This window comes from Populus alba, chromosome 4, assembly GCF_005239225.2.
Source record: "Populus alba chromosome 4, ASM523922v2, whole genome shotgun sequence".
Lineage (NCBI taxonomy): Eukaryota > Viridiplantae > Streptophyta > Magnoliopsida > Malpighiales > Salicaceae > Populus > Populus alba.
In genome coordinates, this window is record NC_133287.1 from 16,020,298 (window position 1) to 16,037,014 (window position 16,717).

The window sequence follows — 16,717 nt, forward strand, 5'->3', positions numbered from 1 at the left end:
ACACAATACTTTTTTCAATGTAAGTGATACTATTATTCGTATCAAGAATAATAGTACCATTATAATAACACAACATAAATAAGTTTGAAGACATATTTTGTAAAATAAAAATACTTATCTTATCATAAACAAATTATCTCACAAACCGATATGGCTAGTCAATTTGCTATTTCCAAAGACATCTCAACTGACTAGTAAATAAAATTGATGATCAAATTGAGAAAGAAATCATGAAATTGACATAAAAACACTCCTAACATAATTTCTTGCCCAGCTCGGGTTTAAATTTAACTGCATATAAGTTGTTTTAACATGACTCAATCGACTTGCTTGGTCCATCGGTAATTTAGCCAACTAGTATAAAAAGAATTTGAGGATGAAATTAAGAAAAATAAAATGTTGAAATTGATAGAAAAAACATTTCAACCTGACTTCTTGCTTAACCCGAGTTTAAAATTAAATCGTATAAGAGTTGTTACATTGTAATCCAATTAACATGACCAATTCAATTGCAACTTGAACAATTGTTAAAAAAAAATATGAGAGTGAAATTAAGAACAAAAAAACAAAAACAAAATTGAAATTAAAAAAGAAATGAAGGGTAAATTGTAAAAAACATGTTTTACTCTTTATATAAATAGAAATTTTATAATAATTCTTAATTGTTTTATAATATAGAAGTATATAAGAAGAAGGCCAATGCCTTATAACGCAAATGGTTTATCTCTACAAGGTAGGAACAATGGCTAAACTGGCGATTACATAACAAACGAGCCGTGGTCGTCATATAATTTATTTATTTATTTACATAAAATTTGATTGATTGATTAATTAATTAATTAATATCTCTGACAAATGAGTGACTAACCTTGCTGCATATCATCAGAAGAACCGAAGAAACAAGAAACATTTCGGTGTGAAAACTATTATTGGTACGAAAATAATGATGACAATAATAGAGCGACACTAACTTTGAACCCCAATTATTGACCCCCTAATATAAATATTAAGATTCTATTTTTTTATATATATTTACAGAGGCTACATGTTAAATGCTGATTCCTCATATTTAAAAATGAAACTTAAAGCCTTTCTTATTATTATTATTATTATTATATCATAATTAGTTTTATAATTTAATGAAAGAAAAGGTTCAGCGTATTATTTGGTTTTTTTTTTTTGTAGTTTTAATCCTTTTATTTCGGATTTATAGTGCATTGAGGTAGCTGAATCGTGATTCATGCGAAATGACATGGAAGAGGGAAATGGAATCGAGAAATTGGTCCATGCCCACCATCCAAATATAATAGAGCAGTAACATACAAGTCAGGTCAGCTCCAGAACAGGATAGGCCGAAAGGATTCCACTTGGAAATGGATAACTAGTCAGGACATGACCTTCATGTTCACATGAATTCACGTGAACACTTTGTGAAAAATGCTTTCTTTTCACAACATCCACCGGTGGGAAGAGGTTCTCCACACAGCAAACATTCCTGATTCTGTATGCAAAATGATACCCTGTATCAATTATAAAATACGGTGTTGAACATGCGCGTGATTCATGGCCAGCTAGCTGATAACCCTCTAAATTCAACCTTATGGAAAAATAGTCATTCAGAGAACGTGTAGAAGGGGTGTGGGATGTTGTTGAATGTTTGGTTGACAGGGAGTTGATTCAGAAAACTTTCACACCATTGTTTGATCTCTTCCATGTTAAATTTCCTGCGGGAAACTTCCAAACACTTGCACCAGAGCATATTATGAAATATCAAAATTTCTGGCTAGCATCTAACGCCCACCAGTTGGATATCACAGAGGACAAAAGAACAGACCGCATGCTTGATAAACAACGTTGCCAGAGATCAAACATGGTGTGAAAGTTTCCTTGACCTTATGATCCTAGTGAAACCACATTGCACGACAAATTTGTTTTTCCATGTGGCCAAATCTTATCATTCCACTCCTTGTAAAATTCTAAGAGATATTGGCATATAAAGAAGCAAATCATGTATAGGAGGTAAACCAACTCATCCCACCACAGTACCACATATCTCCACGCCAAAGTAAAAAAAGAATACAAAGAAAAGATAAAAAATAGGTTGAAAGAAACCTCCTCAAACAGGAGAGGTAAAAAAGGGGGGGAATGCAAATTAGAAATCCTATAAGAAAAATTAGTAAAAAGAACTACTTTGCAAAACTATTTCCATTTCTTCAACAAAGAGCATACAGGTTGCCAGGGCGAAATGGAAAAGGGTAAATTCAACTCAAGCAAAATTTCCCACTTTTGATGGGCTCAAGTTATGTACATATAAGCAACTCACTGTTCTGTCTTGATAAAATGAGATGACAGGAGCTTTGAGACTGTGAAAGCCACTGAAGGAGTCAACCTCAAATAGTTCTTTTAGCTTGTCATCACAAAGAATTCTCCTCTTATCAGCAGGATCCTTAAGAAAAAATAAGAAAACTCTCAGTATGTAAAGGTGCAGCTGCCTGAAATTGACAGAAGTCTAAAAAACAACAAAGACAAAATAAAGCTGATCATTTTACCAAATGCATCAGTATGATAGAACAAGAGATTATCATAAACCTCGAGAAAAAAGGTCCAGAGCTTAATAATAACAACAAAAATTAAACATAACCATACTTCAAAGGACATACTATGTTTGGTAGTACCGGAAGGGTCACAGACACAGCCATGACTGGAAGTGTATTCGGCCAAGCAGTTTAAATTCAACAGTGTCATTGCTATCTAACTCGCTCAGGGTTAACTTCAGATATGAACATCGAAATTCAGCCTCTTAAGCTGTGACTTGCATTCATAAATTAGTTTCAGCTATCCTTTCCTCTCTTTTCATTAACACATCTTATGAAAGAAGACAAATAAGAAAATGGATTGAAAGATCACTGTTTTCTCTTTTTGAAAAACAGGTGCATCACATGTGTACATTCATGCCTTGCAATTCAGATTTAGAAAATTTCAAGTTACTGGCACTCTGGTTATTTTCAGAGTGCACGTTGTAATTTTGTAGCAAACTTGGTCTTTCCTTATCATGGTGGAGACCTACTCAGGGCTGGATTTCTATAAGAAAATTGATAAACCATGTAACTGGTGACACCCTCCACTCAATATACTTCAATAAAGATCATAGAATGAAGAGAAAATTCATGAAAACACAGGGCTAGATTTATAGTGAAAATAGATAAACCATGTAACTGATAACACCATCCACTCAAAAAGCTTTCTTGCATAGGATGAAGAGATGGTTCTGAAACACACACATTCATGCATGCAGACACACAATTATATGTGTATTGAATATTGGCGCACAAAATATGAATGCTACCAAGCTTAAACTTAACGCAAGCTCTGTCAATATGAAAGTTACCAAGACAAACTCAATGCAAAGCTCTATCAATATGAATGTTACCAAGCCAAAAGCATCTCTCTTTGTTATTAACAGCCCTCACTTCAATTTATTCTCTGTAGTGTATCTATATTTGCATTATTCCTATGTCTAGCCTCAAGCCTATTCTCTGAACATGATATTGTGCAAGCTTTACCAACAGGCTTGTCAGCAGATCAATTAATTGAAGCTGGCAAAACACCAGTGTCCGTGAAAGATAGTTCATCAAACCAATTTGTCCACTGCATGAAGATTCAGTTGCTAATGGAATTTAGTCACATTCATGGAATGTACATATGAACATCAGAATTATTGAACTGTCAGAACAAAATCTTGATCAGGAAGGTGATGACATGCCTGGAGATCATTCTCTTTTATATATTCCCACATTCTATTTACAACATCAGATCGAGATAATGCATTTTCACCAGTGCCAAAAAAATTGACAAGAGCATCTGAGATTTGAAGGGGAGCAAGGAGATAAGCACCTTTCTTCTGCCGTTTTTCTTTCTGTTTAGGTTCATCAGGATCTGAATAGTGAGAAATAACAGGTTGTCATTATTAGAGTGCCAGAATTCATCCTCAGTTTTCTTATGCGAGAAGGTTGTGCAACTACTACGAAAATAAAAGCGTTATTAGTTACTAGTCTCACCTTCTTCTCTTCCTTGTTTAGCCCCCTTTTCCTTTGGTGAAGAGTTGCTTGGAGCTACAAGATCAGGATAAAACATTTTCTTTAAGCAATTTGAACATTCTCATGATTCCCAGATACTAGAGAATACTTGAGTTGTGATTTTGTGTCAACACAACAAACGAGATTTGCACAACATATTTTTGACAACTGCAATATGATAAAATTAAAAGTTTAATGAATAAAAATTAATGAGAAAAGGCCATAGTCAGTGCATAAAACACCTAAATTCATTAAGCTCTATGATACTCAACTCACTAGCCTTAATCCCAAACTAGTTGGGCTCCTCTACATTTAAACTAGAGCCTACCAAAGTAAGAGAAAGAAGTAGATGGCATTTACTAATATGATGAAGAAAAAGAAGTTCCTGGCTCATAGAAAGTATTCCAACAATACTTTAAATTTATTCCTCATTGTTGATCCATCAATTCTTTCTCAAACAACTTGAAACCTAATAAGTTATATTTGTGACCATTTACGTTCACGCAATAATCAAAGTTAACAAAAACTGCTATATAAAATAAAAAGAAGAAAAGCAGTTTGGAAGGAGAAAATGTACATTGATTAAATCAAACCATGCAACATGTGTCAAAGGGGGTATCCCTAAGATGTTCTAATCATTCATCTAAGAGATATGAGTTATTAAACCAATTCAAAAGCTTAAAATTAAACACTATGAAGGTTTCCAATCACCAATTGATAAAAGAGGTCCTCTTCAGAGATGGGAACAAAAATTACAAAATATCATGTAAAATGGCAAGTACTAAAAAAAATTAAGGTCACTCTCAAGAAATTTATCATCTGTAGTTTGTATGAACTTCACAAGGAGAGCACTAACTTAAAATAAGAGTGTAATAGAACCATTAGAAGTTATGAAACCTAGGGTGAACCAGCTTACTCTAACTGAGATATATATATTGTTAGTAGTTAGGATTAACTTCTAAGACAATAAAGGCCACATTGCCTGGAAGTTAAGAAGAACTGCACTTGGTGAAAAACACAGACATAACATGGGATATATGTTTGACACATCTATGCTACACATTCTATCATGTTTGTTTTGCCTCTCTCCCCAGCAATGTAGTTTCCTCTTCATCTTTAAGAGGTGGCAACCAGACATCCAATCCCTAAATGCATGCAACAACAATTTTATCCACAGGATACAGCCTAAAGGATATACCAGCCAAGTATCTTTTTTCACTTTAATAGAAAGTCAGTTAAAAGAAGCTGAATCATCAATCCTTATTCATATGTTCATGAACTGAAAGGAAAGTGTGCAAACATTACATACAAAAGAAAAGGTTCACATGTCTTTTATCACTTTGATCAAGCAACTTTGAGATGTTGTTCAAAAAATTAGATAATGCAGGTTTTTGTGAGATCCCCTGTTCTAAATTTGATGCATCAATTTGAAGCACACGTCTTTCAATACTGAGGCTAAAAACTAAATTTGATTTGAAATTAAAGTAACAAATTGCCCAAGAAAGTATTTTATTATAGTGAAGATAAAGAAGCAAAGTTTTCTGGACAATATTACCCTAAAGGCTTGCCTTAACATACAATAAATTTAAAAGAAAAGCTCATTAAGTGCGTACCATCTTCCTCACAGACAGCCCATATGTGTTTGGACAGGGCTTTATTCATTTGAAACATGTCAATAGAATCAACATTAAAAAGAGCACGCAGTGATTCATCACATATTATGTTTCGCTTATTCTTTGGATCTTGCAAATTCTTCTCCCGGATATAGGCCCAGAGCTTCTTCACAACCTACCAAAACAAAAGGGGACAGGAAGAAACAAGTATGGACTATGATTTAGTAAAAAAAATAAATCTTAAACAATCATTCTTCAGCTCAACTGATAACATAAAGAGCATCCAGGCATCTGTTAAAATACCCCAGTTCTGGCCAATTCAGGAACACCAACAAGCTCTTGAAGTTGAGGAGAAAGACTGCACAATTTAGTAAAGCCGCCTCCTCTTTTCTTAACATTTTCATCCACCTTAGCAGATTTACTGGATAAGATAAGATTATTTAGTCCATAAAACAACCATAAATATTATATTTAATGGAATAAGAATGTCATGCTAGTCCTCACATTTACTAATATCAGTCTAGGACCACTAATCACAAACAACCTCATATCATCCACTCCAGTAAGCCTCAAACATGTAGAATGGTTATGAAAATTAATAATTTTTAGAACCTGAACCAAAATTTCTTTAGTCCATAAAATGGCAGGAATTTGTCTAAGGGAGAGCTAACCACCTCATTATTTTCAGTGGTGATATTTTAAGGAAGAAGTTGCATTTAGTCATAAAGAAAACCTCAACCCCTAAAGTAACCATATCATAAGTTAATGCGAGCATGGGTAATTCCCACGCTGTCAAGTAGGGGAATCATTAGGAAACTCAAAATAATGGCAAACAAGAATAGAAATTCACTCATGGAAAAAAGAAAAAACGAGTACAAGAAACCCACCGTCCTTTCTTTCTTCTTCCATTACTCTCTTTCTTTACCTCTTCCTCCTCCTCCTCCTCTTCCCCTCCATTGTCTCCTTCATTCCCAAAATCATTACTGTCTTCACGTTTTTCTTTCTGTTTTACACGTTCTGATGGTTCAATAATATCATTGATTAATATAACAGCCAAACAATCATCTGATAACACATTAAGAAGAGATCTCTAAAGGTAAATAGTTAAGAGGATTATAATGTGCCGTAATGAAATAAAGCAGAAGTTCAAAGCCTGTTTGTAGGAGTTGCAGTTGAAAGTGCAGAAAATATAAACATCCTAATTTATCAAGATACCAGGGGAAAGGATTAGTTTCCCTGGAATAACAAAGTATTACACCACAACCAATAAAAAGGGAGGAGGTCAGTAATATCAACCCAGGAGAGGAAATAAAAAAAATCATAGTCAAAATATCTGATAAAAAAATTGTCAAACCAAACAAAGTTTAATGCAAGCACTTTCCCTGCCCACTGATTTGTAAGAAATAAAATCTTAGTATAAGGTTAATGTATACTCTCCCCCATCAGCTTTTTTTTTTTTTTGGGAAGATAAAAATTACATTGTTGGATTTAATTGCCAAAGCAAAATACGCCCAATTTCCTAAACTAACAGAAACACAAGTAATTCATAATTAGAACAGGATAAAAGAATGCATAAACATCCTAAACGACCTTACACATCAAAAGCAATAAGTTACTACTATCAAGCAAAAACAACTAACAACCCATTGTCCCGAAACAGAAAAAAACAAAAGAGGATAACTTATTAAAGAAAGTACCATCTTCTCCAGTTAATGGCCAAATATGCTTGGACAGGGCTTTGCTCATTTGAAACATGTCAATTGAATTTACACGGAAGACAGCACGCAATGCTTCATCACATTTTATTTTCTTCCTATTCTTTGGATCCTGCAAGTTGTTCTCGCGGATATAGGCCCAAAGCTTCTTCACAACCTGGGATAGCAGAAGTAAGGAGAACCAAAGTGAGAACCTGATCCATGATGAACTACCACCTGAACCAATCTCCAGAAATGAATCATCTTCAACAAACCTCAGTTCTGGCCAATTCAGGCACTCCAACAACTGCTTGAAGTTGTGGAGATAAGCTACTTAATTTAGTAAAGCCACCTCTTTTCCTCACTTTTCCTGTCTTGTTTGACCTAAATGATTGATAACACAAGAGTGACTAGCATGATTAATAAGAAACTGGTATCCGGGATAATTGGACATCTGACATGCATTAAATTAAAATGGAAGCAAACACACACCTATTTTCTTTCTGTATAAGAAAATAAACAAACAGAAAATTAATAAAGCCTCTGAAATGAAACTCAAAGATTTAGTATTCAAAATAAACCCACTAAAACACCAAATAGATCCAGTGCAAAAACTAAAAAGAAAGAAATAATCAATGAAAATTATTAAGCATTAAAAGTAGAGAAAACACGTCCTTGACTAATTCGGCATCTAAAAATTACTTCTTTAGAACTCATAAAAGAGAGGATGACATTTCTAGACTGTATCACTAAAATCTACAAAAAGACTACCTCTCTCATACTCGCTAACCCGTGATGAACCAACACACACCAAAACATCATATACTAACTTCACTTCCAATGTAATCTCAAAGTAAGTCATGGACAAATAATCTAATTTTGCTTCCAATCCAATATCCTCCCCAATTTAATCATCAATAATCTCTAAGCAGCGTCACATTATTCATTTCCCACGGTTAAACTTATGCTTTCATTTTCTTATAAAACAAAACATAACATAACATACACTCCGAAAAAAATGCATAGAAAAGCAATTAGCGTACACAGCTCATAAGACACAAAGTTCTTGACCTAATTAGAACTACATAATGGCACCGCAAAAACTATATCCCAATTAAAAAAAAAGCCAAGCAATATGTCCATAAACGATAAACAATAAATCTCAATATCTAATTTCTATTTCCCATAAAAAAAAATAACACCTTATTTCTTTCCCAAAAAAATAATTTGCAAGCAATCTCTACATGCATGCAAGATTAATTCATTACACACTATGTTGCTTATTTAACCATAAATATAAGTAAAGAAAAAAGGTACCCTTTGCTTTCCTTTGTCTCAGTCTCTTCCTCTTCCTCTTCCTCTTCCTCTTTAACGCCGTCGTTTTCATTTTCCTCGTCATCAACGGCGTCGTTTTCGGTATTTTCATTTTCTGACAGATTCTCTGATTTACCTTCTCCTCCATTAAAGGTTTCGAGAAAAGTATCAATTTGCTCTCTAATAAACTTCTTTTTTTCAGATAAATCAACGCCGAGATCCTCCTCCAACTGCCGCCGTATACTGCCGGCAGTGGCCGTGTCCAAGTCCGACCTCCTGAGTATTTCACGGAGCCGAGTCACGAGGTCCGAGTCCAACACCATTTCTTCTTTATTCTCTTCCTGGAAACCCACTCCCTCACTCGGCACCAATCTTCTTTCTTTCTTTATTTCTTTATTTATTTTTGTTGTTGTTGTTTTGAGAGTGGAGTCTTCTCTCATGCAATGCAAGGCAGGTGTGTAAGGGTGTTTCTGGAATCATAAAAAGAGAACGATATCCTTTTCTTTTCTTTCTTTCTTTCTTTTTTTTTTTCAATTTTTTAGGGAAAAAAGAAATATATCAGCTTACCTAGAAAGCTATTTATTATTTGATAAATCCGACTGACCGTGGGTCCACACAATTTTAAAATGGTAAATTTCACAATCATTTTTACATATGGAAAGGGGTAAAAGCATACTTTTTAAGACCGGTTTAAAATCCAGATTTCATATTTTGATCGGATTATTGGATCTTAATTGGATCGATCAAGTCAAATTTTTATTTTTAAATAAAATTAAAACGATATTATTTTAGTAAAAAAAAAAAAGTTAATGAGTTTGCAACCGGATCTTGCCGTATTGCCAGGTCACATCGAGTTTTTTTTTTTTTTTTTCTTTAACCCAGTTTGATTCTATTCCCAGATCAACCGGTTTTTTGGATCAACATGTCACGCAGGCAGATTTTAAAATTATGGGTAAAAGTATTTTGCAAATTGGATAAACAAATGCTATAATAAAAAGAAAAAACTCACGTTCCTTGGATTGATTTCACCCCCTCCAATGGATCAATAAATAATTCAGGAAAAACAAAATCCTTAAATTTGGTAGATAAAAAAATATATTTGATAACGTAATAATAATTATTTTTTAATGTAATTTTAAAATAGTATTTTTTATTTTATTTTTTAAAATTTATTTTTAAATCAATAAATAAAAATAAAAAAAAATCTTAAATATTAATTTAAAATAAAAAAAACAGTTAATTTTTTTTAAAAAATACTTTTAAAATACAAAAACTAAAATATCCGAACAATATTTTTCCGTGATAGCTGGCACTTTTGAGACCTCCTAGCAAAGGTTGCACGAGCAAGGCATGAATCTGTTAACAACATCTTCCCAGTTTTCCTTTTTTCAATCATTTTTTGTTTAGCAATCTTTATTTTCAATAGTTTTTTTATTATTATTAATGTGGATGTCCAAGATAGCTTCTATGCATCTTGATTAATCTTATATGTTTTAAAATTAACAATTATATAAATTTCCAATAACTATCTTATTAATAACCCCATGACTCAAACTTGAAATTATATAAAACACAAATCTTTTAGTCTCAAGCAACTATCACCGGATCATCTATTAAATGCTTAATAGTTTTGTGTTTATTCATGCAAAAGCATGCCATATGTGTTAAATATACAGAAGTGCCTTTTTTCAAGAGGAGCGCAGCGCATCCAGAAGCAGAAATGCATGCTACAACACATATCGCCAACGCTAACACACGCAAGAAGATTATGAAGAAAAAACAGCACAAAAACAAAAGAAATAATGGCATCACCATCACCATTTCCTTTCCATTCTTTTATTTTGCATTGTTGTTTCAAAAGATAAATTAAAGACTGGAAACCAAAAAACAAGAAGAGGAGAAAACTTGATCCTTTATCCTCTCCTGAGTCCAATCCGAATGCCTTGTCCTCGCCCTAATCACAGATTCCATCAATATTCGTGCATGGAAGGTTGTGAATTGCTGAGACTGAAGCGCCTTTTATCATGTGGCACCATGTAGAAAAGTTATGGAGAAAAATCAGAAGGTGTGCGGCAGGGAAGCAATAAAAGGCATATCTGTGACAACAAAGCCGTTATAAAATCCACATACTTGAAGTTCATCGCAAGATTTTGACTGGGAGAGTTGCAGTGAACATGGCTTTATCAAAAAGATAGGTCTCTGGATAGCACACCCGACTAAAGTCTGAAAAGCAGGAGCTCCATTAACGCTTCAAGTTACAGCAAAGTTTAGAGAGATGACATCACACGTGGAGAAACAGGTTTTCAGATTTAAACTCTTGACACAAACCACAACAACGTTGAAATTAAACATATGATACTCTTGAACACACCAAACATAAATGAGGCAATAAAATGAGATACACTCAAAACCAGTTTAATCAAACTGCTAATTTCAATACATATAAACATCTATATGCACAGCTCTGAGGTTGTTGACAGTGATACAACGTAAGTGGATAAGCATGTGGGTTTCACATCCAATCATTTTCAACCTTGGCGGTCTCAGAGCAAATCCCAGAAAACAAGAGTTGAACCATACAATGCCTAGTATGCCCACAAAAGTTCCTATTAGCTGTCCATGTCACCATCCTCAGACGCCTCTTCATCGAAATCAAACCCGCTATCAAAATTCATATTTTGAAATTCTGACATATTATTCTCTAAGGTATGATAACCAACTTTTAGAAAATCTTTCAAGTCATCTAAGATATAAGGTTCTACCAGTTTCCAAAACCATGTAGAAACACTTCCAAAAACACCTATCCAAAACACTTTCCCCTTTATTCTTCACCCTGCGATCCAGGGATTTTGATTTCAAAGTTTTGATAACCCTTCTAACGCCCCCTAACACTTCTTATTAGCTTCACCATAATATCCCTTGATGATGTTCTATGACCCCATACATGTACTGGCATGCAAGAAGCTGAGATGACAGCCACCTGTGATTAGCTTTGGGAGTTAAGGCTAGCCTCTTGGCCAGAACTAGTCTACATCGAATTCAAAATAAGAGTGTGATACTGTATAAAATCTGCTAGGGATGTCACCAGTATTACTATCATCACCAGGCTTACAAGATGGATGCAGCCACTCATTGTGCTGGTCATGTAAATGTCTCCTAAAAATAAAATTTGTGATAGAATTCTAATTGAACTCAAACTGAATCACGTGCTTTCTTACAGCTTTCCTGTAAGAAAGAGTAAACCCACTAATATCTCTCTTTGCTCTTTGCCAAGCTTGAGGAAAGAAGGCTTTCTTACAGCTTTCCTGCTCAAAATCAGAACAGATTCAATATCATATTTCTTTTGGCACAATAGATAATATATTATTTCTGCCTTTACATGGTATCCAAATGAGAGGTATCCACTTAAAATAGTATTGCATGGTCTGGCATTAACACTGATTGTTTTGTTATTACACACATGGTTAAATATCTCCTCAACCTTGTCAAGATTACCAGCTTCACCAAAGAATCCAAGTGTATGACATGGACACTCCGGCTGGATCGACATTTCTCAAGGCACGAAGAGGAGGCCGACTCTAATTTATCATGTAAATTGAAATTAAGGTAAATATACATTACAGCAATAAAAGACGGAGTAAGCGACTTCATACCACCCTGAACTAACTCTTGTAAAAGCAACTCTGTAAGTTTCACTTTTTCAGACTCGTGCAAGACTTCTATAATTTTATGATATAGGGCAACATTGTAAGAATTTAAAACCTCTTGCATCTTCGTAAATGTCTCCAATGATTTTATAGATTCTCCTGCCTTTGAAAAGACTTTCATTCTACATAAAAAACTTGTGATGGGTGATCTTCATCAAGACGGATGAGTTTGAGCCAAGTCCTTTCTGCTTCCTCTAGATTTAGAACCTTTGCATAAACTCTCAACATGGAAATAAGCACTTCTTATCTCTTCTCTATTCCTGCTTGCTTCATCTCTTGCCTTAATGATGCAAGTCTTTCTTTATCTATTGTATCTTGATCATAGCTATGTAGCCAAATGAGACCATCATAAATATACTTATGTACCTCAAGTCCACATGTCACCAAATTATGATAATTAAACTCAACATGTTTAAGACAATATTTTGCAATCACCCCCGGTTTGCTCACAAGAGCTCTAAACAAAGAACTGTACAAACCCAGTTGTGGCTGGCAACCTCCCGACTGAATCATAAATGTTGCACAATTCCTCCAGGCTACTTTGAACAGTCATTATCAGATATCCAGTGGGAACACGTCCCTGACTGATAATATCATAAAAAATCTCTCTGCATTTCACAAACTTTTACTCATTGCCCATGTAATCTGCTAACTTAGTGGACAATGCAAAATCAAACTGATACCAAAACTACTGCACCATCTATTTATACACCTAACAATAAAAAAGAAATCCCAGTGATGACACTCCATCTTTCTCTATTTCAACCTAGGGGTTTAGATAAAACTCCAGCTTGATCCTAAAAGCATCCAGCTTCACGACAACCTAATTCACAAGTCAAGATCTCTGCCATCATTTTCCCATATGATACCAAATTTTAGTAATAACCCCTTTAAATTAATATCACAACCCATAAATTTTTAGTATCTGAGCATTTAATCATGGTATAAAATAAAACACCAAGCACTAAAATAATAGCACTGCAAAACAAAAATTTTAAAACCCAAGTTTGATAATAAAATAGTATCCTAAACCAAGTCTCATTTTGCTAATTCGAGTACAATAAACGATAATATAAGTGGCATCTTCCTACCTCATCCATTTTCTCTGCCCATTTAGTATCCTCGCAATTGTAGCTGGCTTATGCGTCGGCAACTCCTTACATAACCGCGCCAACTTAGCTCCCTCCACTGCTCTGGCAAATAGCTCCTTCACCTCTAGTGCTGGAGCATCCAAGTGCTTCTTGTCCCCTCCGGCACCAGAAAATCCTAGCCCATCATCGTGGAGTTCAAAATTTTCCTTCTCAGTTTCATCAAAATCCACATTCCTTGGGATTTCGAATCGTTTGCCAACTATTTAATGGAAGTACAGAAACACTTTAGGATTGGAATTGGGTGAAATTCTTTATGGGTGTTATTAGTGGAGGTAGAGTAGATTGTTACAGTTGGATTGTTACAGCCAAACTTATGGGTAATTAGGGTTATTGTTAAGTAGTTGCAAGAGTCGTCTGATGTGGAACTCGTATAAGGTTATTAGAATTAATTAAGAGTCAGTGGACTTGGGAATAAACATGTAATGCATGGGAGGAAAATTATAAAAGGAAGCAGAGTTTGTGTATTAACCACAAAAAAAAAAAAAAAAAAACAAAAACATGTCTCCCTTCACTCTATGCTCTTCTCTTTGTTTCTCTTTATTTTTTTATTTTTTGTTAAGCTAAGCTTAATAATTGATATCAAAGCTTGCAATAGCTACCTAATTCATTGAACAATGGTAGACTATAACAAATTCGAAGGTAATGGATGAATATTGTAAAAGGTTAGACAATCAACTGCAAAATCATCATTTAGTATGGCAGGAATCAATGGCAGAAAATAAGGAGCGTTGGCTAAAGCAGGGGACCAAGATTGAACAGTCTGTCATGCAGATGGAATTATTGTCCTCGCAGTTCCAACACTTTTTGGCTTCCCAAACGGCGAGAACAGACAGCAGAAGACCATTCCAGAGGTATTCTAGCAATTCCAGGGCTGGATAGAAGCGTGGAAGTGAATGCATTAGTTGAAAAAATAACACCAGGACATAAGGCTCAGAGTAAAGGTGAGCAGATGACGGGGCAAGAACTTAATAGGATAGGGTTTCACATACCATTGCCCAGGGTAGAGCTACCAACCTTCAGGGGAGAGAATCCTCGAGGATGGCTGCGGAAGTGCAAGAAATATTTTAAGATCCACTTGGTACCTGCACACCAGTGGGTGGAAGTGGTCTCATATTACTTAGAAGGCAAGGCAAATGTGTGATTTGAAGGCTTGGTACAGGGGAATGACTCACTTATGGATTAGGAAGAGTTTTCTCACAATCTTTGCAGGAGGTTTGGAAGCAGGGATGACATCATTGAAGAATTCAACAAATTGACCCAAGACAAAAACATGGATGACTATATAGAAAGATTTGAGGAGTTGGGATCCTTGATGGGGGCTCTCAATCCACTCTTGCCAGAATCCTACAATATCTCCAGCTTTATTAGTGGACTAAAAGATGAGATCAAGCCGATGCTTAAGATCTTGAAACCTGTAAATGTGCTAGTGGCATTCGAACAAGCCAGATAGCAGGAGGAGTCTAACAATGTATTAACCATGAAGACTCAATCATTGCAACGGATCAACTCTCCACTCAACAGCGATAAAATAACAAGCAATGTTCCATCAAAATATTTTGTTCTATCTAGGACTGAAGGACTAAAGCCACCTTCAGATAGCCTATATAAACAGTGGAAGAGATTGGGATAGTGTTTTAGATGTGGGGGAAAATACATGCCTGGGCACAGATGCAGTGTCAAAAGCTTACACATGATAAAAGGGCATAGAGGGAGAGGAGGATGAAAGAATTGAGGAACTACAAAGCATGATGCAAGAGGAAAACAAGGAGAATAATCAGATAGAGAATTTGGGTTGTCATTAAATGCCCTAGCAGACAACGATACCTACAATACTATCAGGATAAAAGGGAACTATCAAGAACAGAACCTTATCATTATAATATATAATGGGAGACATGTAGTTTTATTAATAAGAGCACGATTAAGGAGTTGAATGCTACCATCAATAAAACCACATTGCTGGCAGTCACGGTGGCCAATGGGAATGTCATGTTGTGTGAGACACATAACCCTGAATTTACTTGGTTTATGCAAAGCTACGAATTCAAGGCCAGCTTGAGGGTGTTGAAATTGGGCAGACGTGATATAGTGCTGGGAGTAGACTGGCTGAATAAGTATTCCCTAGTGTTGTTTGATTTCATCAAATTACGATTATCATTTAAAAAAGATGGCAGAATGATTGAGCTAAAATGAATATCACAGGTTTCTGACTTGCAGATGATAACAACACTGAAGAAGCAGGGAAGCTTCAAGGATGTGGTTGGGGGGCTAGTCGGCCAGTTCGTTGCGATGGACAGTGAAAAGGGAGATAAGCTAACCGAAGCAAAGGCAAAGATTAAATCGCTATTAACATAATTTGCTAGAATCTTTGAGGAACCATGAACCTTACCTCCAGCAAGGCAATTCGATCATAAGATACCAATGAAACCAGAATCACAACCTATTAACATCAAGCCCTATAAAAGCTCATTCATTCAAAAAAAAAAAAGAGATAAAGAAACTAGTGAAGGAGATGATCTCTAATGGTGTGATTCAGCACAGTGTTAGTCCCTTTGCATCCTTAGTGCTGCTTGTTAAAAAAAAAAAAAAAACAATATGTGGAGGTTTTGCATCGATTATAGGCAACTTAATGAGCATATCATAAAAAACAAATTTCACATTCTCTTATCGACGATCTTCTTGATGAACTTCATGGCTCAAGTTTTTTCTCCAAACTAGACCTGAGGTCAGGCTATCATCAGGTCAGAATGCATGAGGAGGACATTAAGTAGACAACATTTAAGACGCATCATAGGCATTACGAATTCAGGGTCATGCCTTTCGACCTTACCAATGCTCCGACCACCTCCTAGGCATTAATGAATAGCATACTGGAACCATACCTATGCAAGTTTGTGTTGGTTTTTTTAATGATATACTAATTTATTGCCTACCATTTGAGTTACACCTTGTCCACCTCAGGCAAGTTCTAAAGACTTTGCGTGATAATCAGCTACTTGCTAAGAGATCCAAATATGCATTTGATGAATAACAGGTGGAATACCTGGGCATATGATTTCTATAGCAAGAGTGTCAATTGACTGGAAAAAGATTGAACTAGTGAATAGTTGGCCTACTCTGCAATCCTTAAAAGAATTGAGAGGGTTCCTTAGGTTGGCTAGG

General features: G+C 35.2%; 1 protein-coding gene and 1 long non-coding RNA gene across 3 annotated transcripts; both read right to left on the bottom strand.

Annotated features, from left to right (window-relative positions):
- Positions 1-1,992: 1,992 nt before the first annotated feature.
- LOC118050711 (uncharacterized) lies at positions 1,993-9,203 on the bottom strand. 2 transcript variants are annotated; one of them, XM_035061136.2, is made up of 9 exons: positions 8,701-9,201; positions 7,659-7,767; positions 7,387-7,561; positions 6,577-6,706; positions 5,993-6,110; positions 5,690-5,864; positions 4,059-4,112; positions 3,895-3,936; positions 1,993-2,446 (listed from the first exon to the last, which is right to left on the bottom strand). In XM_035061136.2, exons 1-9 carry the CDS (start codon positions 9,135-9,137, stop codon positions 2,436-2,438), a joined length of 1,251 nt encoding a protein of 416 aa, XP_034917027.1. In that variant the 5' UTR covers positions 9,138-9,201; the 3' UTR covers positions 1,993-2,435. The 2 variants fall into 2 exon arrangements, with proteins under 2 accessions (XP_034917027.1, XP_073264962.1); XM_073408861.1 differs by lacking the exons at positions 1,993-2,446; positions 3,895-3,936 and having other exon boundaries at positions 4,104-4,244; positions 8,701-9,203.
- A 1,281-nt stretch (positions 9,204-10,484) lies between these two features.
- Positions 10,485-13,965, bottom strand: LOC118050712 (uncharacterized). The gene is made up of 2 exons (XR_004687914.2): positions 13,496-13,965; positions 10,485-10,920 (listed from the first exon to the last, which is right to left on the bottom strand). It is a non-coding gene; the product is annotated as an uncharacterized lncRNA (long non-coding RNA).
- Between the last annotated feature and the right edge of the window lie 2,752 nt (positions 13,966-16,717).

Excerpts from the sequence above, each read along its gene's own strand:
- LOC118050711 (XM_035061136.2), bottom strand. The coding sequence starts at position 9,137 with ATGAGAGAAGACTCCACTCTCAAAACAACAACAACAAAAATAAATAAA. Across the intron at positions 7,768-8,700 it reads GAGACAAAGGAAAGCAAAGG|GTCAAACAAGACAGGAAAAG; the intron begins GTACCTTTTTTC and ends TCAATCATTTAG. Across the intron at positions 6,111-6,576 it reads GGAAGAAGAAAGAAAGGACG|TAAATCTGCTAAGGTGGATG; the intron begins GTGGGTTTCTTG and ends TATCTTATCCAG.